At 39.7% G+C, this 23,185-nt stretch overlaps 1 protein-coding gene across 1 annotated transcript; it reads left to right on the forward strand.

Annotated features, from left to right (window-relative positions):
• The first annotated feature begins 9 nt into the window (after positions 1-9).
• On the forward strand, positions 10-22,022 carry LOC113676213 (E3 SUMO-protein ligase RanBP2). Its single transcript, XM_089209667.1, has 31 exons — positions 10-227; positions 316-383; positions 998-1,039; positions 1,446-1,517; positions 2,116-2,159; positions 2,327-2,373; positions 2,672-2,731; positions 2,856-2,924; positions 3,531-3,591; positions 3,812-3,912; positions 4,019-4,046; positions 4,271-4,406; positions 4,939-5,098; positions 5,701-5,866; positions 6,076-6,209; positions 6,734-6,815; positions 7,004-7,093; positions 7,185-7,285; positions 7,595-7,770; positions 8,297-8,423; positions 8,839-8,895; positions 9,116-9,180; positions 9,654-9,714; positions 9,791-9,928; positions 10,238-10,384; positions 11,259-11,343; positions 11,594-11,700; positions 12,102-12,236; positions 12,348-17,026; positions 17,156-18,898; positions 19,350-22,022. The coding sequence occupies exons 1-31, from the start codon at positions 156-158 to the stop codon at positions 21,289-21,291; spliced, it is 10,995 nt and encodes a 3,664-aa protein (XP_089065793.1). The 5' UTR covers positions 10-155; the 3' UTR covers positions 21,292-22,022.
• The last annotated feature ends 1,163 nt before the right edge of the window (positions 22,023-23,185 follow it).

Below are 23,185 nucleotides of genomic sequence, written 5' to 3' on the forward strand. Positions count from 1 at the left end.
AATTCATGCGTGCAGTCAAACGCTTGCTGGCGGTTTTCGTACTTAAAAATCTCTCGAGAGTGAAATTCGATTCTCATGGTAGAAATGTACGACAAAATTTGACAACCTTTCTATTTGATTTGAATTCATCTTTCTTGTACTGATATCTAGAAAGTATGGAGTGGACGAAAGATGAGATCGATAAATACGTAGCGAAAGTCCGGCGACTCTGTGCGAATGCACACGAGGTAGATGTCTCATTTGCACGCATTTTCCTCCGGTTTTATATCCAGCTCAGTTCAGAATTTTTAACAGTGTCCTCGGCTTAACTTTCAGCCAAATATTAAAGGGTTTGCCTTTGCTAAGCTGTACAAGGAGGTATCGGACTATGAGAGCGCAAAGAGGTTAGTTATGTAGAACTTGTTCGAAACACTTCCTCCATAGGATTTGAGGAGTTTTGGACAACTTTAGCCGTACGTTGGCGATCGAGTATATTTCTCTATGGTTTTCCGGTGAAACTAAGCAAAATTTAAAGTCAATCCTGTCATTAATCTACCGAGGCCTTTTTCGGTGGGTGATCATGATCGATTTTGTTACGCCTGCACTTAATATCACAGGGAAAGAATATGTCTTCCAATGTGGTTATCATTGGAAAATCCAAGGTTTAAATTTCCAATATTGGATGATTGGGAAATCTAGAGTCTACTGTTAAAAATCCAATAACTTTTCAACAAGGGTTTTTCTCCTGATGAGGTGGTTAGAATATTATTGGATTTTAATACATAGATACTTTCACCTCTTTTGAATCAATTGATTCCCCTCAAACTAGGGTCCCTCTCAGCCCAGGAAGGGCCTCACTGCTCTGTTATCTAGTGAATGTGTTGCAATGACTTCCCTGATTAGCCTCTCAAATATGTGACCTGGATGAGGAAAGTTTGGTGAGGATGTAATGATATATCTAGAGCACTGCCATGATAATTTAAAATAAAAAAGTGTCTTTGCTTTTTTCCCTCGTAAGATATCTTGAAGCTTACATTAGTGAAAAGGAGACTGACTTTAGGTAGGTATTATCTACACATATGTCAAAGAATGAAAAAAGAAAAACAAATTTGTGCTTGACTTTGATTGAGAAGTTCTAGGCTAGTTCAGTCTCAGATAGTTTCACAGCTGTATTCTTCATGTATTTATAAGGGTTTTCTGCAACATAATTGTATCTGGGTTTGTGCTCAGGAGTGTCAGGTGCTAATCATACTTAATGTTTCCATCCTTTTGATTATTTATGGCATGTACATTTTGTTGTTTTGTAATGGTTATGGCAGTAGCCATAAAAAACCTTAGAAATGATACTTGCAGAATGCAATACTCTTGTCTTTCCCAAATCACATTTTTAAAACCTGTGTTTTGATAAAGGAAATGAACACCAAGATTTAAAAGTTGCTCAGTTGATATTTCCTTCCATTCTGTAGGGGTCATTGTCTCATGGGAAAGCTGTATGAAGGAGTGGGTGAACTAGAAAAGGCCGTAGCTTCATATCGCAGGTACCATGTTTTTTTTATCTCATATTTAGTCATGCTCTTGAAGGTACAGTAGTTCTGAAAAAGGCCATTAATTTCCTGGGATTTAGAGTCAATCATTATCATCATCATCATTATCATCATCATTATCATCATCATTATCATCATCATTATCATCATCAGTATCATCATCATAATAATAATAATATTAATGATAATAATAATAATAATAATAGTAATGATAATGATGATGATGATGATGATAATAATTAGCAACTATTCACCATAGTGAAGGAGGCTAGTGGTGGATAATTACCGAGCCACAAGGTGAAGTAATGAACTGTTTTAGTATGTACTGAAACAGTGTGATAATGTAGCTTGGAAACATGATTTTAACTCTTTATTCCTGCAATGATTACAATATTTTTGGTGCAAATTCCACGCATGTTGTTTGGAGGTGAATGACAAAAGTTATTTGGAGTTTAAGTGACCAATCAGAGCATGTCCTCCATGCTAGCCTCTGTTTTAGTAAATACTATTATTGATTATGTAATGATTATGACAATTTTGATAGTAGTCATTATGATAATAACAGTAATTTGTAAATGCATGAATCTTACAGGTCTTTGGAATTGAATAACAGTCAAAAGGAACTGGTTTTGAAAGGTCAGGGTGATGCTCATTGAATTGCTTTTCATTCCCTCAGTTATATATTTTTAAACTAAAATTTAGTCTGCTTTCTTATCTTGTATCTTATAAAAAAGCTTTCAAATAATGATCAAATGAAAAAGAACAAAAAAAATTGAAATTATTGTACATAATATCTATTTCAGTGGTAAAGTTGTACTGCAGTGTACCAGTTCACCCTGAAAGAGCTAAGGTCAGTTACTTTTGAACTCTTGACCTCAAATGGTGACACCTAAAAATGGTCTTTTTTAACCCTTTACATCCCAATGTCAGTATGCACATTCTCCATACTGCTTATTATACATTTCCCAAGGTGCTGATAAGGAGAATTAGTTTAACAATCAAGAGCTTTTTAGTTGGTGATTATTTTTTATAATCTCGTGACCTTGATGTGTAATTCTGGGGTGATATTGTAAGGAGAAACAAGGTGCTGGTCAGTCTTAGGGATCCGAGGGGTAAATGTGGATTAATTTTGGTAATTTACCATGTAGGCATGGGCAGACAGAGGTGCTCGTTTGTTTCCTGGTCATCCGGATGTGTTCAGTCTAAGGGTGAGTTTTGTTTTGAGTGATGTGTTTTAATGTTACATGTATCTAACATTTCAAAGTAATATTGATGTTGTTTTGCTAGTTATGAATTGACAAACTAACTGATAAAGTTTTCTTTACACCATAGTTGCATCTCCTGGAGTCAGCCGAAGTTGTAGATTATGATGCTCTTGAAGATTTGATTTCTGAGGAGCTGGTAAGTATCTCTTAGACTATTTCCTTGTACTTCCCATGATTAACAGTGCAAATAAGTGGGAGGAAGAGGATTTGACACGCACACACTATACTGGTCTGTCGGTACTGGATGTGACACACACGCACTATACTGGTCTGTCTATACTGGATGTGACACACACACACACTATACTGGTCTGTCTATACTGGATGTGACACACACACACTATACTGGTCTGTCTATACTGGATGTGACATGCACATGCTATACTGGTCTGTCTATACTGGATGTGACACACACACACTCTATACTGGTCTGTCTATACTGGATGTGACACACACACACTATACTGGTCTGTCTATACTGGATGTGACACACACACACTATACTGGTCGGTCTATACTGGATGTGACACACACACTATACTGGTCTGTCGGTACTGGATGTGACACACACACACTATACTGGTCTGTCTATACTGGATGTGACACACACACACTATACTGGTCTGTCTATACTGGATGTGACACACACACATTATACTGGTCTGTCTATACTGGATGTGATACACACACACCATACTGGTCTGCATGCTATATGATGTAGCTATTTCTGTTGTTTATGTAGAGCAAAAGGCCCAGAGAGGTTGACTTACATGTAAGATTGGTGAGACTGTATGCTGTGAGAGGTATTGTACTACTGATTGATTATATTCCTTTTAACCCTCTCCCTCTCAAGATCTCATTAGTATTTCTCCTTTGTGTCTACCATACAATTTTTGTAATGTTGATTTTGAGAATTTGTTATTGGATCAACTTATATTCCCCCAATTTTTTCTTTCATTCTCATCACTTGTTGGCTTGATATTGTATTGATGTTGTAAGGAGAAATTCTTTGTCTTTTTGCAGGACGGCTTGATGAGGCTTTTACTCATTGTGTGACAGTTTTAAAAACAAAAGCCTTCCAAGACAGTCTACCATGGATTGCTTGTTGTGTGGAAATGTTTGAGGTGAGACTCCAGAGCATGACGGCTTGCAGTTGAGAATTCCTCTACACTGGTTACTTGACAGAATTATATCATCATTAAACCTGTTCTTTGCTTTGTTTGTTTATAGAAATACCTTGCATCTCTAGAAAAGCACTGTAAGTATTCAATACTTGATTTTTCAAGAAATGCTTCTGTTTCTGAAGAAGGAAAAAGCTATGTTACAACTGGTAGTTTTATAAATAATTGGTGATAACTTTGTATACACTTATGTAGACTGGAAATTAACCAAGTCCTTTATATTTTTAGGGAGACATTGTTTGTAAAGTTTACATTTTATGATAAATTTATTCAAATTTCTCTTTCCTTGGTACTCCTGCAGTATTGGAAGATGAAGCAGTCAGTGCTGGTAACAGCATGCTTGATGTTCATGCCTACCTTCTGATTGCTCTTTGTCAGTTTTTGGAACTTAACCTCCATGAATGTAGCACTCGTGAAGTTATCAATGTTCTCTTCAGGTAGGCTTTAGGACATACATGTAATAAACTTAGAAACCGGTTTAGTGTTACTGAACAGTAAGGATGATTGTCCAGAATGAAAGCTGACAGTGTGAAATGAGTTGTGGCTTTATTGAAGAGGTAGGAGGGAAGAAAGCCAACAGTGACTTTTTATATACTGCGAGATTCTCCTTCCAAATTGTCTTGTATTCCCTGGTGAAAGATTGGGAGTACATGTTGCATCAGACGTCATGTACACTGTAGGATTTCTGCATTCAGTTTCAATTTTGTATTTTTTCACTTTGATGAAGTCTCCTTAGCCTTCCATCCATAAAGACTTATGAACACCTATGTTCACAAGTTGACATTGATTTGATTGCAAACAAATAAATGGCAGACATTGTCATAAACAAAACAAGGCTGGTGAAATTTCTTGACACCTGTTAAACCAAACAAGGCATTGTGTGCTTTATTTAAACATTATAAAGCTGATGCAGCATTCATTAAAAATGATGAAAATTAATATCTTTATATTATTTAATAACTTTATTAGGTTGGATCACTGTTTGTTTATGGCTGATAGACGTAAAATCCGCCAGTCACCAAGACGATCCACATCTGGTGGACCAACTGAGTGGGAAGTGATCCTAGCAGAGATGAAAGCTCAGCTTTACATGTACTGCGGCACTTTGTTAATTCGACTTGCCAAAGAGGTATTTCAAGCATCTTCCAAAAGCGCTTTTGAAGTCAGCGGAAGTTAATGATGGAGATGATCTGATAATTTTCCTGTGGACCGACATGTGATGTTTCCTAGCTGTGGCCATCATGAAGATTCATGGCACGCAAAATTGTGCACATGATTGACCGTAACCCTATGCAATTTTTACATCTACATAATTTTGATCACTCTAACCTACATTTAATCTCTATTGCTTTAAATTAATTTTGTTTCCAAGTGATTGCAGAAACAAATGAAGCTTAGCATAGTTATAAAGGTTTTGGAATAAAGCTGTATTTCTTAGATTGAACTTACTGCTGTCTAAAAGTGTATTAAAAATGACATTTACCAATAGTAGCCTTTTATAATGTTGTGTTATGTTGTACTATGTACATATTCATGTACAAAATGTTGAACAGTAGTCTTAAAATACTTGTCAGAAGTTGGTTTTTACAAGGATTAATTTTTTTTTGTTTCCCACCTGGAGACAAATATTTATTGCTTCAGGTGTCTATTAAGTGTCATTGTAGAATAAGAGTGTTTTTTTTCAGGTTTATGTGGTGAGAATCTGATCATTTTTTTTCTTTTTTTCTACAGAAATTTGTAACATGGCCTAGAGGGCTGAGATTTGCATGTGCCTGTTACTTGACAAGTGTCAGTATTCCACCGCCTGAGACAAAAACACCATGGGTTGCTAGAGCTCCTAAAAACAAAGACCCTCTCAAGTGGTACATCATGGCTTGCTCACGGCTCAGTCAAACTGGTTAAGTGTTTTTCAGACTCTAGTTTCATATCTGTTTTATATCCTATTGTACCCTTTAATTACAGTTACCATTGCATAGCTTGAAATGAGTACGTATGATGAGGGGGCTGGAAACAACCATGTCTGGGAGAGGTATAATGAAATTCTGTTGATAGGTTTTTAGCAAAGGATTACGCCAATCTTCCATTGAAAGTATTTTTCAATCACAGGACATTTCCTTATGGCCACAAGAGACAAGCTTGGTCAAGACTGGTTGGATATGTGTTACACAGACTGCTGTTCAAGGCAAGGGAAACATGACATCCTCAGTACAATTTACAGGGATGTGAGAGATTTAAATAAAGTAAGCATTGCACTGTAAATAACAGAGTCATTGTGTTAAGATATGTTCTATTCAGTTAGACTGGCAGGTTTAGATACACATACATTTGGGAAATGTTGATGAATAGCACAAAAAAGGTGTAAGCTTATCAAAATGTTTTGGCCTTTGAGGTAGTTGTGAGCAACATACATGTACATTAGTACAAGAGAAGTGCAGATACATGAAAACAACTGCCTTTTATCGTGCTACATGATTATGGAAATAGTTTTTGTATTAAGTCAAAGTTGTGTTCAACAAAGTTTGGAGATTCTGTTATCTTTTAACATTTAAGAGAAGCTCACCCTGTGAAACCTCCTGTGGTGGAGTCTAAAGAAAAAATTTGTCCCCAACAAAAAAAGAGTCAAGGATACCGGTACTCTTTCTGGGACTAAGACAGTTACATGTAAGAGTTCATTTTCTGCTAGTGCTGTTAGAGATACGACTGAATTAAGGAATTTGTGGACTTGGAATACACACGTAACTTTGCTGTTTTGTTCATTCTGTAGTCTTTCTTGGCTTTCGATGAAGACTTCTGTGAGAATGAGCTGACAATACCTGAAGTTGATCAATTGGTCAGTTGGGATGAAGGTAAAGTGCAGACTGTTTCATTGATAGTGATTAAAGGTCATGTCATTCTGTTGTTAGAATAGTAGAAAGTTTTGTAGATTAGAGATAAATTATGAATTTTTCACAACTGTGGCACAAATGATTCTTAATCCTCCTTAGAGTTTTACCATTAGGAGGTGTAATATAATCTCACGTGTCTTGACTTGTAGTGGCAGTTAGGGAGAATCCTCGCAGCCTAGAAAAGATCACATGGATTGGATTACACTGGTATCAATACAACAAGGAAATGAGGCCTGGAGGTTGGATGAAGCTCCTTTAAACATGAGTGTTATATTAATCATATTTGTTCTCAGAATTCTTTCTGATTAAACTTTGATTTTCATCTCTCAGTGGGTACTATGGTGAAGGACATTTTTCCAGAGCTGAGACTTGATGTTCTAAGCATTCAGAAACAGATTGCTCCTAACATGTTATGCTTGAGGGACCTGGAGGTAATACAGAGAGTGTTTACATTGTAACACATGCATTTGTAGCTAATTTTATAAGCATTTGGATGTGTTCCTTTGAGTTTTCAATTGTGACTATAAGGTTTTAAAAAAGAACTTGCTGTCAGCCTATTTCACAAGGTAGACTGTAACGTTTTGCTAGCTATTTCTTTCATTAACCATACATGTACTTGAAGATGTAGGCAAGAAGATGATACAACTTTTAAAGTAAACTGGTTTCTCTTCACTATCATCTAACCATTTGAAACCTTTTATTTGACAAATACCCTAAAACAACTGTTTATGTACTTCTAGGCATTTGTTTATGCAATTGTAAGGACTTCAGCAGCTAGAGTTTTAGAGGACAAAGACATTGTTTATGAGGATTATGAGCCTCAAATTCTACCTCAGCCGCTTTGCAATACTCTAAGCTTACCTGTGCAACAGGAGTGGTGGACATGTGCTTATAATCTCTACACTGGAAAATATAGGTACAAATTTGTTCAAGTTGAGGGCTGTGATGAAACTGTTTTCATACCTGGTGTATGTTTATCCAGTTGTGGCAAATTTCTTGGCTTTAAAGCTTATTCTTATAATTCAGGTAAAATGGAATACTAACAGGTTCTTTGTACCAGTATGGGGTTGGTTTGACCCCCCTCTTAATTTGCCCTGCTCTTCCAGGAGTTGAAACACAGACCCCTGAATGTGCCAGCTTACAAAGGGTAACAATGAAAAAAGCATCCTATTCAGGGGTTGAGGAAATTCTTCTGGTTTTTGTGCATTGATATTATTTTGGCAAGCAAGAGCAAGACAACCTACTTGTCACCAATTATTAAAGAAATAACTTTTGCTACTTATAGTACAGGGTTCATTTTTGTAATAAAGCTTTTTTTCCTTGCCAAAAGTAACCTATGAATGATTAAAAAAAGGTGGAAAGGTTTAAGAATAAAACATATCCCTGTGATTTTCTATTGATTCAAATATAAACCTATTAAGCACACTTAATTTGTTATGTAGTGTTAAAGATTCTAATAGAACTTGCCACACTGTTCAGTGTGGCATGGAGAAAATACGAGCTGTGGATGAGAGACATGGTCTGCAAGTTCAACTGCTGATCTACCTTGCCAAAGCCTTTGGATCCAAGGTTGGTGTAAGGGAAGTAATATCATTTCTTTTTGTGTTTTTTCCTTATTCTGAGGTCAACTAAAAACAACATTTAGCTCACAAGAATCACATTGACCAGGTGACAAAATACAAATTTACTAAGTAGAGCAACAGCTGGCTATGTGTATTTTAGAACTTTGTAAATTACCACTTTCTGTAAGGTAGCAAATGAAATGTCAATGTACTCAATGTTGTGTCACATTAAGGAAAAAATGTGTTTGTTTAGTTTACAAGACGTTATATATCTGTTGTGGTTCAATTTTATCCTTAGTTTAAATTTTATTTTCCTTTGTTTCAAAATCATTATCATACATTACAATACTCAAAAACAAAAGAAAAGATAATTTGAACCAAGGATAAAATTGAACCACAACAGATCCATTGTGGTGTTTCAGGCAACGTATCTGAAGGGAAGTGTCCCAAATCCATGGTTCTATGAGGAACATTGGAAGGTCTGTAATTTTATATTGTACTTCTGATCAGTAAACTATATAGTGATTACAATGCACTATTGCAAGTCTCTTAAAATGTCTCTCTTTTCTTTGACTGAAGTTTTTTTTAAGACTTAAATTACAGATCAGTAGCTATGAAATTTTAGAAACTTGAATTGTTTACTTTTCCTTAACAAACTAACTTAATGTGCTGCTTGATTTCTTTATTTCATTGTTTCAGAGTATGGAAAAATGGAGTTTACACTACTTCAGACAAGCAGCCAAAATCTTGGAAATGCATGAAAAGTGAGTTACATTACTTATGGCCATCATGTCGAAATCCTTTTACTATGTATAAAACCCTCCTACTAACTTTCTACTGTTATCTTCCTGTAAGCTTCCCTCTTCTTTTTTGGACATTTTACTGCTTGTTGCGAGAGTCTATTTATGGGCACATCAAGTCAATGCTACCTGAACCCTAAATTCTAAACAAAATTTTCATTTGTCATTTACAACCTTTGGTAGTATTTTCTATCACCATTCATGCTTGTTTCTTCTTTGTCTCACGTCTCTTCTCTAATCATTTTTTATGCTGTGTCAAAAAAAAAAAGTTACTTCATAAGTCACACGAAAAAATTTCAAATTGGGTTATGTTCCTCAAATGAACTTCAAAGTGCTTGACTGGTCTCCCACTTGGCAGGGAGATTGATTAGTTGATAACTCACTGATTGCTTGCCTGACTGACTTGTGATTGATTGATGCTTCCTTGTTTTCCACAGGAATGAGTCTATACCGTACTGCGAGAATCCCTTATTTCCTCATGTATTTGATGAACTACAGGTGAGTGGAATGAAATAATTTATTCGCTGTTGCTTGATTATCTCACAACTTAAAGTATCTGTCGCCATATCCACAGGAAAATGATTTGAAAACGCAGTTTCAGTCTGTCCGATTGGCAATAGGAGGTGGCCTGTTGAAGGAAGGAAAGATCTTTGAAGCCATGGAACTCTTTGAAATGGTCAAAACACCTCCAGGATTGTACAATCTTGCACAGGTGAGGGTGAAAGGAGTAATCATGTTCTGTGTTTGAATTTATATGACTAGTTGAAGTGCTAGCAATGTCTCTCAGGAACTTCACCAGACTGGCCTTGATAGGATCATCCATGTTGACTTGCACTTCTGAATTCTTTTCAAATTACTTTATTAGGAATTTACGATGCCCAAATGGTAAAATAGGATAAGGTAATTAAAAATATAGCATAGCGTAAGATGGAAACCCTGGCTTGCGTGCCAATATTTCTAAGGGTAGTCTTTGGATTGTTACTAACTACAAAGCCATTTTTTTGGTTTTTTTATTTTATAGGGTTACAAATACCTTGCACATGTTGAGAAATGTGCAGCAACTGAGGAGTCAGAGGCAGAAACTACTTTGCCACCCCAGTATTACCAAAGTCTGCGGAAGGCGCGAGAATTACTTCAGTCTTATCTCAAGATAACTAACCCCTCTGATGTAAGTATGAACCTATCATGACGCTATTTAGCTTTCAGAGCAGGCGTCATTTTGGCGAGCGAATGCTCATTATTTTCTTAATGAAAATTATGGCTGCGCTCTTTGATTTTAATGACAGTGGAAGGCTGGGAAGAGAAAGAAATTTGTACCAAGGGGGTGGTCAACGGTCAATAATAAGGAGAGGGATGTGGGTAGGGGAGTGGAGATTATCCATGTCACAGATCATTGTTATTTTGCAAACTCTGTTCGCCCACGAACAGAGTTTGTACTTTTGATTGGTACTGTTAAGCTCCAGACATCAACCACTCGCCCTTCTCCCGCCCCCTACCCTCGCCGTCCAGTCTAACTCCAAATCAAACATGGCCAGTCAGATAAAAACGTTAGCTCGCCCAAATAAGACGCCTACAGTGCAGGCTAGAATATATTTTGTTTCGACTGAAATGTGCACATCCATGTACCAGTGTCTTATGGAGAAACTGTTGATTTAGTTGTCCACCTTCGTCTCTTTCACGGAGTCTTTGTTTGCGATAGTATGACATAAAGAAAGATGTTTTCCGTCTTTTCATGAGTGTGGAGCTGGGAAAAAAAATGATTTCCAGTGAGGAATTCGGATTCCAAGCATCGATTCTTTGCCATATTTACTCTAATTCTTATCTGTCTTACTTGATATGGTATAAATGGTGACATGTTGTCAAGTTAGGGATATCTCACTTGATGATGAGTTGACAACTCAGATAGGATGTTCTCCACAGACCCTCTGTAATGTATTTCCTCAAACAGAACTTACGTTCAGAACAAGATCAAAGTAAGGAATATTGTTGTTACAACCCGGCACTCGTTGTAAAATGCTAACATTGATATTCTCTTTTCTTAGATTGGTCGAAAGGCTGTCGTGGATGAGCTTACAGAGATAGAGAACTTGATTAGAACTGGAGTTCTACTGTCCAAGCCAGCATCAGGTAGTAAGGATTGTTCAGTGTGAATACCAGAGCCTCAAGTCTTCATTAGAATCCCACGTATAGTGACCAGAACAGAGGTTTTCACAGATTTGTATGGTATTAAATGTCTTTCGAAAAATGCTAGCCGCTAGTAACGAGGAAAGCTACAATCTAGGAAGTTTATGGGAAAGTATTGAACCTAACACAGTAGGAAAGCCTTAAAACCAACATTAAAAAAGAGCCCAGATTAATTTTCTCTTTCTCATTTTAGGCCAACGTCTAGACAGTCATCACAGTTCGTCTTATCCAGGAAGCCGGCGCAGCTCAACTAATGCATCAGAGGTACAGGAATCCGATGACAATTTCTGGTTGGAACAGGTAAGAGTTCCATTTGTTTATGAGGTTGAAATTGATCGATTCATTCATTTTTCTTCTGAATGTCCTCGAGGCAGAAAAGAATATTTTCTCAGTAACGAAGAGAACTTATCATGGCAGAACTGAACAGTGAGTTTTCGTGAGCCAGTCCTACTAAATTTTAACAACACACAACGACTTCTTCCTTGATTCCGCTGTGGTTTTCAAATCGTAAGTTACAGTCATGTAAAACAGTTCTCTTAGAAATTTCCTGGGCGATAATACTACACGATCAACTGTATAAAATGTAGATTTTTCTGGTTTTCAGGCTGTGGGTTATTTGTAGCACTTCACTTATTTCAAAATGTTGTAATACTTTTCTTTTTTGATTAAAAGGAAGAATGTTTTCTCCTCAATATTTTTAGCCACATGACGCCAGCACAAAAGATCTGATTGCTAAATTGAGTGAAGTGACTCTTAATAATGGCTACCTGCAAGAACAAATGGCTATTAGAGATGAAGCCATGAACAGCATGTCTGAGCAAATACAACATTTGCAGGTTAGCGCCAAAAGCTTTCACGTTATTGAGTTTGTAGTTGATAATATTTTTAATGCACTACCTTCGTCAAGCTCTATGAAAATCAAATGAACAAATCTTGTTTCCCTTTAGAAACAAATAAGCATGTTACAGGCGTCAAGTTATGGATATCTCTCATTTCCTGATGCCACTTCACTTTATCCGAGTCCAAAAGATCAGAGTAGACCTATGTTCGAATCCACGCCGGCTGGTACAAAGCAGATGTCTCTATCAGAAGGCGGAAAACCTCTGACGTCGCCAAGGATCAAGGGATCATTGAAGATTGATTCAAGTTTCTTTGCCGGTTTAAGCGCAAGCAACAGCCCAGAAAAACGAGTAAAGCAGGTTGAGGAGCTCGTGACGTCACCTGTGTCGTCACCTGTGTCGCCTGGAAGGCCAAGACACGATTCTTCCACTTCATATACTGAAGATGTTCATTTCGAACCACTCATACCCCTCCCTGAACGAGTTGAAGTACAAACTGGAGAGGAGGATGAAGAGGTCATGTTCAGTAGCAGAGCTAAGCTGTATCGCTATGACAAAGATGTATCTGCTTGGAAAGAGCGCGGTATTGGCATATTAAAGATTCTTTATAACTCAGAGAAGGGACGTAGTCGAATATTGATGAGACGCGAGGCAATCCATAAGATTTGTGCCAATCACTTTATTACAGATGATATGAAGTTGACAGAAAAGAAAGGCACAACCAATGCATGGATTTGGAACACTTTTGCTGATTATTCAGAGGAGATTGGAAAACCAGAACAATTGGCAGTGAGGTTCAAAACCCGAGATGAGTTTCTATTGTTCAAGGAAAAGTTTGAGCACTGTCAAAACTTACCAAAGAAAGATACCTCTAACGTACATAAAACGGCACAATCTGCAAACAAGATTTCCGACTTCATGACTAAATTGGCTCCAAAACCTGGCTGTTGGTCATGCTCTGTGTGTTGGATCTCCAATGAGGAACGTACATGTGTGTGCATGGCCTGTGGAGCTGCTAAGTTGTCAGAGGGAAATGCATCTGTCTCCCCTGAGGCTTCCAAGTCTGGTTTCCAATTGGTTTCGCCAATTGGTTTACAAGGAAAACCTTCACCTGACGGTCCATTTACAGTTAGAAATGTCAAGACAGGGACGGCATTTACCGCTGCAAATAGTGCTCTTGGAACATCGCATGGAACGTCAAACAGCTTCCCTTTTAGTTTTGCACTTGGGAAAGATGGTCAAAAAACTATTGATACCGGTGCGACTGAGTCGCAAGTTGAATTTGGAGAGAGCGATGTGCAAACGCTACATACAGCCTCGAGCAATTTGCCATTCAGGTTTTTACTCAGAGAAGGTGTTACTAGAATGGAGAACTCAAGTTCAAGTGGTTCCCCTTTTGCGTTTGGTACATCATCAGCAGGAATAGCTGGTAACACGGCATCTGGTTCCGATAAAGGTGCATTTACAGTGCCAGCAGGGACAAAGCCTACAACGGCTCAATCATTTGTGTTGGCGCCCTTTGGAGTCCCTGCTAACGCTGACAAATCAAACTCCCCCGCCTTCACTTTTGGTTCGTCAAGCATGACTGGATCATCACTCCCTTCCTTGACGACAGAGAAAGCTGCCTTTGAAAACACCGTATCATTTGGCTCCTTTAATACTGGGAGGTCCCCAACTTTTGATCCAGATTTATCTGCATCCGATACACGGACAGATCCTCTTCCAAGCGAGAGATCTGATGTAGACAGCCAAGTGCCACAAAATGTTTCAGAGCATGCTTTGCAAGGTCAAACTTATCCTCCATTTTCTTTTAGTACGCCTACCACCAATTTAGGAATCTCCGAACAGAAATTGTTTTGGCAACAACCTACTGGTAGCTTTCAGTTTGGTCAACTTCAGTCCCTTCCGCCTCTCGGTGGAGCTAATTGGTGGCACCGGGGAACAGGGCCCCTCTCAGACCCTGCTAAAACACAACTTAAGGGCACTTCACAGACATCAGAAATGTTGCCTCGACCGTTGACAGTTTTTCCCCATGCTCAGATGCAAGGGGCATTTACTTTAAGTAGTAGACCCGTCATGGAGTTTTCTAGCAGTGAGTTACTTCGATGCCTTGCTGCTGCGAAAGAACAGCAAGAGTTAGTCGCTCCAGACTCCCCGGCTGAAGGCTATGACTTTACACCTTATGTTGTTGATGAGCCAGGAGAGGAGTCTTACTCACTTGGCACAACCATGCCTACGTCGTTTGTAGCAGAAGAATATGACCGTAATGACGACGATGATGATGAGTATGTTGAAGATCTTGATGAATCCGAAGATTCTGACGATGAAACCTCAAGTTACCCTGCCACCGACGATGAAGAGGATGAATTAGATAAGTCTCCCGCGAGAATGCCAGTTATGCAACCATCTCAAGTGCAGGTACAGTTTCAATCTAGTAAAGGAAATGTGGTAACAACTCCAGTGAAACCAATTCCGATTCATTCCACCCCACCAGAGAGCGTTGGACCCGCCACTCTTCCTTCTCACATGACTGGGAGACGTTTCTTGACAGCTAAAAGTCCACTAAAAGCAACGAAAAAGCAAGATGAAGACTGTTTTGTCGTTTATGAGGTTCGTGCCCCAATGAATGATCGTGATAAAGCATGTCGCCTTTGTCTACCGTTAAATTTCTTTAATTACACTAAACATGCATCATGCAGTGGATGCTATGGTTGTGGAAAATCAAAAGAGCCTATGATATCAAAGAGAGAGAATGAAGTAGAGAACACTATGCCTAAATTTCAAGACAGTGATTCAAGGCCAGACCAATGCTTACCCACCTCACATGTGTTTGGAGAGTCCTCTTCGATTGGTCAACTGACATTTTCATCCCTGAAGCCTAGAGAAGGTGATGCATTTTCCGTGACTCAGAAAAAAGAAAGCTTTAAACCATTTCAAGGAGCTGGTAAACAGTTATTTGCTGAGACAAGTGAAGACGTCGAAGGTCAAGATGACGATAAACTTCACTTTGAGCCAATCATTGCTCTTCCAGATGAAATTCAAATTGTGACAGGTGAAGAAGGTTTAGATGTGTTGTTCTGCGAGCGAGCCAAGCTGTACCGTTTTGACAGTGATTCTAGTCAATGGAAAGAACGAGGGGTCGGAGAAATGAAGCTCTTACGGCATCCAAAGTCTTGTCAAGGAAGAGTGCTCATGAGACGGGAGCAGATAAAAAAGTTGTGTGCCAATCATTACATCAGTGCTGGGATGGAGCTGAAACCCAATGTTGGATCAGATCGTTCTTGGGTGTGGTACACTCCAGCCGATTATGCCGAGGGTGAGGCGAAACCAGAGAGGCTCGCGATCAGGTTTAAGTCTGCAGAAATTGCTGGAAAGTTTAAGGAAGTATTTGATGACCTCAGAGAGACATTACCCTCAGAAACTAGCACTGAAAAGGAAGTAACTGGTGATGAACAAGAGACTGGCTGTGCTCTTTTTAAGCAATTCATGTCGAGATTTGCTCCTGCGCCAGGCTCGTGGACGTGTGAAGTGTGCGACGTTGACAACGATGCCGAACATTTGCAATGTAATGCATGTAACTCTGTTAAGACTGCAAGAGAACCTCAGAGAACTGTTTCCATAGGAATGGAAGAAAATTTGAAACCCTCAGGACCAATGTCGAATGCTGCAGTCCCTCAATCAGAACCAGCAAACACCGCTCAAGACGTCAAAAAGGAGTCTTGTCAAGTTGCATCTATTTTCCAATCACCCGGCGGCTCGGCACTGGCTAGCTCGAAACTTTTTACCATCGGACGGGGAGATCCAAATGAAGAAAAAGAAGATAAAATTTACCTTTCTCCAAGCAAGACATCTTCTCCCAGTCAGCAAGGAATTATCTTGTCGCAAAAGCCCTCAACGTCTCCCGGACAGAGTTACTTACCCAGTAGTCTTCCGTTTGGCTCAACAACACCTGTGAAGTTCACTTTTAGTTTGACAGTTTCACCTGGGTCTCCATCTCGTAAACCTAAATCACCATCATCACCTGCGACACCGTCATCTCCTGAGAGTCCTAGCCGTGGAGAAGATGATGGCCCGTACTTTGAGCCACTGATACCACTTCCTGATAAGGTGGAATGCCGAACAGGAGAAGAAGGCCAAGAGGTACTTTTTTGTGAACGTTGCAAATTGTTTAGGTATGACGGAGGTGCATCGCAGTGGAAAGAAAGAGGTGTTGGTGATATCAAGATACTTCGTGACTCAAACTCTAATAAAAACAGGATTTTAATGAGGCGTGAACATGTCTTGAAACTCTGTGCTAATCACATGATTTCTACGGATATGGTGCTGAAGCCTTTCTCAAACTCTGACAAGGCATGGCTGTGGACAACACTTGCGGATTTCTCAGAAGAAAAAGCCACAGCAGAGACTTTAGCTGCGAGGTTTAGAACTAGTGAGGTTGCTGCTAAATTCAAAGAAACTTTCGAGATTGGTACACAGGCGCCTGTATCAAAACCAGAGAAGGGCCCATCCTTATCAAAACCAGAGAAGGGCCCATCCTTATCAAAACCAGAGAAGGGCCCATTCTTATCAAAACCAGAGAAGGGCCCATCCTTATCAAAACCAGAGAGCAAGCCTCCGGACTCAAGAACATCGGAAAAACCTGAAGAAGATGTCATGATAATATTCGAGAAAGGAGTAACGGCTGATCTAAAGGAGAAAGCCAAACGGCTTCAATTGCCAAGGAACTTCTTCGGATATGAATGTTCGGCGCTTGAAGTCAGCTCTGATCTGTCGGAAACTGATGCGAGGTGAGTAACCCTATGTTAGTGTAGTGGAATTGATATAGTTATGCAGCATCGATATCTCGATCTTTCCAAGTTGCGTTAATGTATAAATGTCTGAACTTCATATAACACACTGCGATATTGAATTAACAGACAGTCAGACCAGCCGACAAGTGATCCCATCCCCAAGGGAAGTTCCACCACGACTTCAAACAAGACAGGCTTTCTTTTTGGCTCTGCAAGTGTGTCGTCTTTGACCTTTCAATCCATCGTTGCATCTTCACTGGGAAGCAGTCCTTTTGGACAGAAGACGCAAGGTACGTTTGGTGGTTTTTCAGGAGCTGGGTCACAGCTGTTTGCCTCCCAAAATGCAGACGAAGATGACGAAGCAGGGGATGGTAACCATGATGGACCACACTTTGAGCCAATTATTCCTCTTCCTGAAAAGATCGATGTTAAAACTGGTGAAGAAGATGAAGAGGTAATTTTTTCTCATCGAACCAAGCTTTATCGTTTTGCTGCTGAGGACAAGCAGTGGAAGGAGCGAGGAGTTGGGGATATAAAGCTTTTGAAAAATAGACAAAGTGGAAAGATGAGAGTTCTGATGCGGCGGGATCAGGTGCTTAAAATATGCGCAAATCACCAGATAACCGCTGAAATGAAACTACAGCCGAACGCAGGTTCAGATAGATCGTGGGTGTGGAGCACAATGGCAGATTTTTCAGAGGGCGAATGTAAAGCTGAACAACTTGCTGTGAGATTTAAATCAGAAGACATCGCCAAGCTGTTCAAGGAGAAGTTTGAAGAATGTCAGGGAATGCTGAGGAACCAAACACCAGCGAAGCTTCAAGTAACACCCAAAACTACAGATGCCAAAGAGGATCTCGTGACCAAGTTTAAACCAGCTGAGGGATCATGGGAATGTAGCGACTGTATGGTAAACAACGATAGTGATAAAGTGCAGTGTTCAGCTTGTGGAAATGTAAAACCAGGAGCAGAACCAAGGCAAGGCCAAAAGAAAGAAGCTAATGCGTCGTTTTCATTTGGTGGCTCTAGTCTTTCATCCTCTGGTGGAGGCTTTATGTTTGGCTCTGGAGGATCAAGTCAAGAGGGTGATACCAAACCAGTTTTCACTTTTGGTAGCTCGAACCAAAAATCAAATCCAAGCTCAGGATTTTCATTCACCTTTGGTTCCTTAAAACAAGCAGGACCTGGAAGTGAACAGCAGACAGAGGACACCAATGGCAATCTTTCTTTATTTAATGAACAAAAGCCTGATGAGGAAGCTGACGACTCCAAAGATGGCCACGACGGCCAAGAACTTTCGGAAAACCAATCATCAGCTAACCTGGCCAAAGAAGAGAGAATAAATGAGGATGCCAGAAAAGACGTCATGACGAAGTTTCAACCTGCAGAAGGATCATGGGAGAGTGAGATTTGTAGGGTGAACAATGAAAGAGATAAAGTTGAATGTGCAGCTTGTGGAAGCGTAAAGTCAGGAACAGAAGTCATTAAAGAACAAAAGCAAGATTCAAAATCACTTTTTCCATTTGGGTTTGGTGCTTCGTCATCTGGCGGAGTCTTCTCATTCGGCTCTGGTGGAACAAGTCAAGGCGATTCAAAACCAGTTTTCACTTTTGGCAGCCAGAACCAGACTTCCACCCCAAGCTCTGGAGTTGCATTTAGTTTTGGCTCTATAGATCAAGGAGAAACTTTGAGCGAACAGGAGACTAAAAGAAACCCTAAAGCTGGTTCCTTGACTGACCCAGCAGACAATGAAGGAGCTGATGATACTAAGGATGATCAAAACCAGAATATTCAAGAAGGGGTAGATGTCAAAGAAAAAGCTCAAGTGGAAGAAGTTAGCACAGAAGAGGATAGTTCAACCTTTGAAAGGTCAGTTGTGCGAGCTGTTTTTGGCAAAGTATTTAGATGGTAATCAAGTAGCTCTAAAAAAGTTCCGAGATAAATAAACTGGGAAAACAGAAGAGAGGCACAGGTGTTAATTCAAATGGGGTGTACAAGGTTAATTGTCCATGTTTTCCAAAGTTTTTAGCATTGATGTCCTCGCTTTACTTCAAGGAAACGGGGCTAAACGCTAACCCATGGAACTGATGAATGGGAATCGAAGTCCGAGACCTTATTGGTAATGGCCGTTTTTGTGTTTTGTTTTGTTTTTGGAGCACATAGTAGCCTATATAAAACACAAGGGGCTCTTTTAGCTATAATACTTCCAAAATTGAAGGTACATGTAATGATAACTGATCCTAATAAAATTGTTGTTACAGGTACTATCGAAATTATAAATCCAAAAATTAACACAATTTTACTTTTTTTTCTGCTAAAGTGACAAGGACTCGGCACCTGCCATGCAAGACACAAAAGATACTTTGCCAAACAAGGAGCAAAAGTTCCTATTTGGTTCTCCCAACGTATCGTCATTGTCATTCCAGTCAATCGCCAGTTCGTCTCTGGGTAACAGTCCATTTGGGAAGAAACCAACTTCCGGTAATTCCCCGTCTGGGTTTCCGGGATCAGGCACCAAACTATTCACAACCCCACATTCTGCAGACCGTGATGAGTCGACAACGGAAGAGGATAATGAAGGACCACACTTTGAGCCAATAATCCCTCTACCTGAAAAGATCGATGTTAAAACAGGGGAAGAGGATGAAGAAATCATGTTCTCCCACAGGGCAAAGCTATATCGTTTTGTGGCAGAGGACAAGCAGTGGAAAGAACGAGGAGTTGGAGATATAAAGCTTTTGAAAAATAGGCGAAGTGGAAAGATAAGAGTTCTAATGCGGCGGGATCAAGTGCTGAAAATCTGCGCCAATCACCAGATAACCGCTGAAATGAAACTAAAGCCTAATGCAGGTTCAGATAGATCGTGGGTGTGGAGCACAATGGCAGATTTTTCAGAGGGCGAATGTAAAGCTGAACAACTTGCTGTGAGATTTAAATCAGAAGACACCGCCAAGCTGTTCAAGGAGAAGTTTGAAGAATGTCAGGGAATGCTGAGGAACCAAACACCAGTGAAGCTTCAAGTAACACCCAAAACTACAGATGCCAAAGAGGATCTCGTGACCAAGTTTAAACCAGCTGAGGGATCATGGGAATGTAGCGACTGTATGGTAAACAACGATAGTGATAAAGTGCAGTGTTTAGCTTGTGGAAATGTAAAACCGGGAGCAGAACCAAGTCAAGGCCAAAAGGAAGGAACCAAACCGTTATTTGCATTTGGATCTGAAGCTTCATCCTTTGGTGGAGGCTTTACGTTTGGCTCTGGTGGAACAAACCAAGGAGGTGTTACAAAACCAGCTTTTATTTTCGGGGGTTTGAAGCAAACATCGAATCCAAGCTCAGGAGTTCGATTCACCTTTGGTTCCTTAAAGCTAGGGGGACTTGAAAGTGAACAGCAGTCAGAGGAAATCAACGTAAAGAATCATTCATTAAATGACAACGCGCCTGATGAAGAAGCGAATGATACCGCCGGCGATATGGTGGAGAAAGTCTTAACCAGAGAAGAACTACTTGAAGAACAATATGACGAAAGTAAAAATCAGAGTGGTGGTACCGAAGCATCGCCTAACTTGCATGAAAATCCTGAGGGAATTACGTGTGACGAAACACCGTTAGTGTTGGTTAAAGAGGAAGTAGAGACTTCGATCACTCCAGTTGTTACCTGGAACGAAGACAGCGTGTCCTCGGGTACCGAAGCGTCGCCTAACCTGCATGAAAATCCCGAGGGAATGTCGGTTAATGAGGAAGTCAACGAAGACAACGTGTCCTCGGGTACCGAAGCGTCGCCTAACCTGCATGAAAATCCCGAGGGAATTACGTGTGACGAAACACCGTTAGTGTTGGTTAAAGAGGAAGTAGAGACTTCGATCACTCCAGTTGTTACCCGGAACGAAGACAGCGTGTCCTCGGGTACCGAAGCGTCGCCTAACCTGCATGAAAATCCCGAGGGAATTACGTGTGACGAAACACCGTTAGTGTTGGTTAAAGAGGAAGTAGAGACTTCGATCACTCCAGTTGTTACCCGGAACGAAGACAGCGTGTCCTCGGGTACCGAAGCGTCGCCTAACCTGCATGAAAATCCCGAGGGAATTACGTGTGACGAAACACCGTTAGTGTTGGTTAAAGAGGAAGTAGAGACTTCGATCACTCCAGTTGTTACCCGGAACGAAGACAGCGTGTCCTCGGGTACCGAAGCGTCGCCTAACCTGCATGAAAATCCCGAGGAAATGTCGGTTAATGAGGAAGTCAACGAAGACAACGTTTAATGTTTAAGATAAGGTATAAGACGATCAAGGTAGCTGTTGATATTTCTTTAACTGAGAAATGAAATAGTGGTTTAGATGTAATTAAAAGCATACGAAAGTACCAAAGTGGGTCGCGGAAGCCGGCATTCGCGTAGAGCAATCTTTAAATGCAATTTGGCTTTTTATGCTCGTAAATTTTCTGCAAAGTAAGTGTAATAAGAGAGGAGCTGCTAGTTTATTCCTAAAGCCCTTAAAGAAGAGGGCTAAAGCTTAAACGAAGACAGATCGCGAAGACTTAGAACATATTATCTTTGGTAGGTAGGTAAGTAAGCTCGCTAATGTAACCAAAATTAGATCAAAATCATGTTCTTTCGATTATTTCACCATACCTGCATTTGCAAGACGATCGGTTGAGAGAAAATAGATTAAAAGATGACTTGCGTTTTGAAATAACTTCGAGAAGGTAGGCAGTTTGTGCGATGAAGACGTAGTACCATTTGCACATATACAGAACTGAAAATCAAAGAGAGCTTGTCCTGCTCACAACGACGTTCATAAATAGAACTCAGTTATTGCTTTCTAACCATTTAATAGTAGATTTTTGTCCTTTAGTGGTTATGATTTAATCGAAAACTGGTGTTGTAATTTTGGACAATCTCTTTATACCGTGAAGGTTTATACGAAGTTATTAATCTTGGAAGCAGCTTTTTTTTTGTGTAGTTATTTTCTTGAATAGAAATGCACTTACATAACAGATTTGTCTTTTTTTTTCCCAAGAAAGAGGTCAAAATGGAAAAAAAAAATGCTTAAAAACTAATATTGTAATTCTTTCATAACCAAATTGATAGCGTTTGAGCTGAGTTTTGGTACATCATACTTTGCAGCCCTTGGCGTGAAGTTGACAATTACAGCCGGAATATGTTTTTTTTTTTTTTTTTTCCCGAGAAACCACTTCCTATGGCCTACTTCCGAGGCATTTTCCTCGGCCGCAACAAACTAAAAGGAGTTTTCATATTTTCCAGGAAACTTAACAAGACAAGTACAATGTCCTACCTACATTTTAACCTCCACTTTTGAATATGTCGTGTCGCTTTAACCGGTTTTTCATGAAGTACGACCGCTTGCAGTCTGTTTAGGTCTTCAACGATTTTTAAGATGGTTTTGCGGCAGCATCTCTATCTCAGTCCATTGATTTGTTCTCTCCGGCCTTGTCTCTAGGTACCGTTACCCATCATCAGACTTCCCTAACCGTCAATATTTTAAAAAAATATCGTCATTTGCTATCATTCGCCGTCATTAACTTCTTTTACAGGGTCACTGGACATCAAACACTGTTATTAGGCATTTTTTTTCTGTCATCAGAGTTCCTTCATCGTCTCTAGACATAACTTACCAGGCATGACTCCTGTCCTTAAACAGCATTCCGCCCTAGATGTTCTAGATATCCTATCAATAGACATTACTCCCCGTCAATATAGACATATTTCACTATCATTAGGCATCATTCCCTGTTACTGAACATCATTTGCTATCCTTAGAATTTATCCCCCCCCCCTCCCGTCACGAGTCTTTTTCCCAAGTTAATGACGTAAATTGATGTCCAGTGACAGTGATTGATGTCAAACGATGGTGAATGATCTTTCATGACAATAAAGGATTCTTAAGAATGATGTTGAATGATGGGAAATGACTGGGAATGATGTCTGATGATTGGGAATGGTTTGTAAATGATGGAGGATGATGTCTAAGGACGGTCAATGATATATAATGAAGGTAAGTTAAGTCTTCTGACGACAAACGACGTCTAGTGACGGCAGATTTGGTCTTATGACGGTAAATAATATTTAACAACGGTAATTCATTTCTAGTGATAGCATATGATGTCGAGTAATGATGTCCAGTGACGGAAATTGAT

The sequence above is a fragment of the Pocillopora damicornis genome, chromosome 6 (genome assembly GCF_964200805.1).
Source record: "Pocillopora damicornis chromosome 6, jaPocDami1.2, whole genome shotgun sequence".
Lineage (NCBI taxonomy): Eukaryota > Metazoa > Cnidaria > Anthozoa > Scleractinia > Pocilloporidae > Pocillopora > Pocillopora damicornis.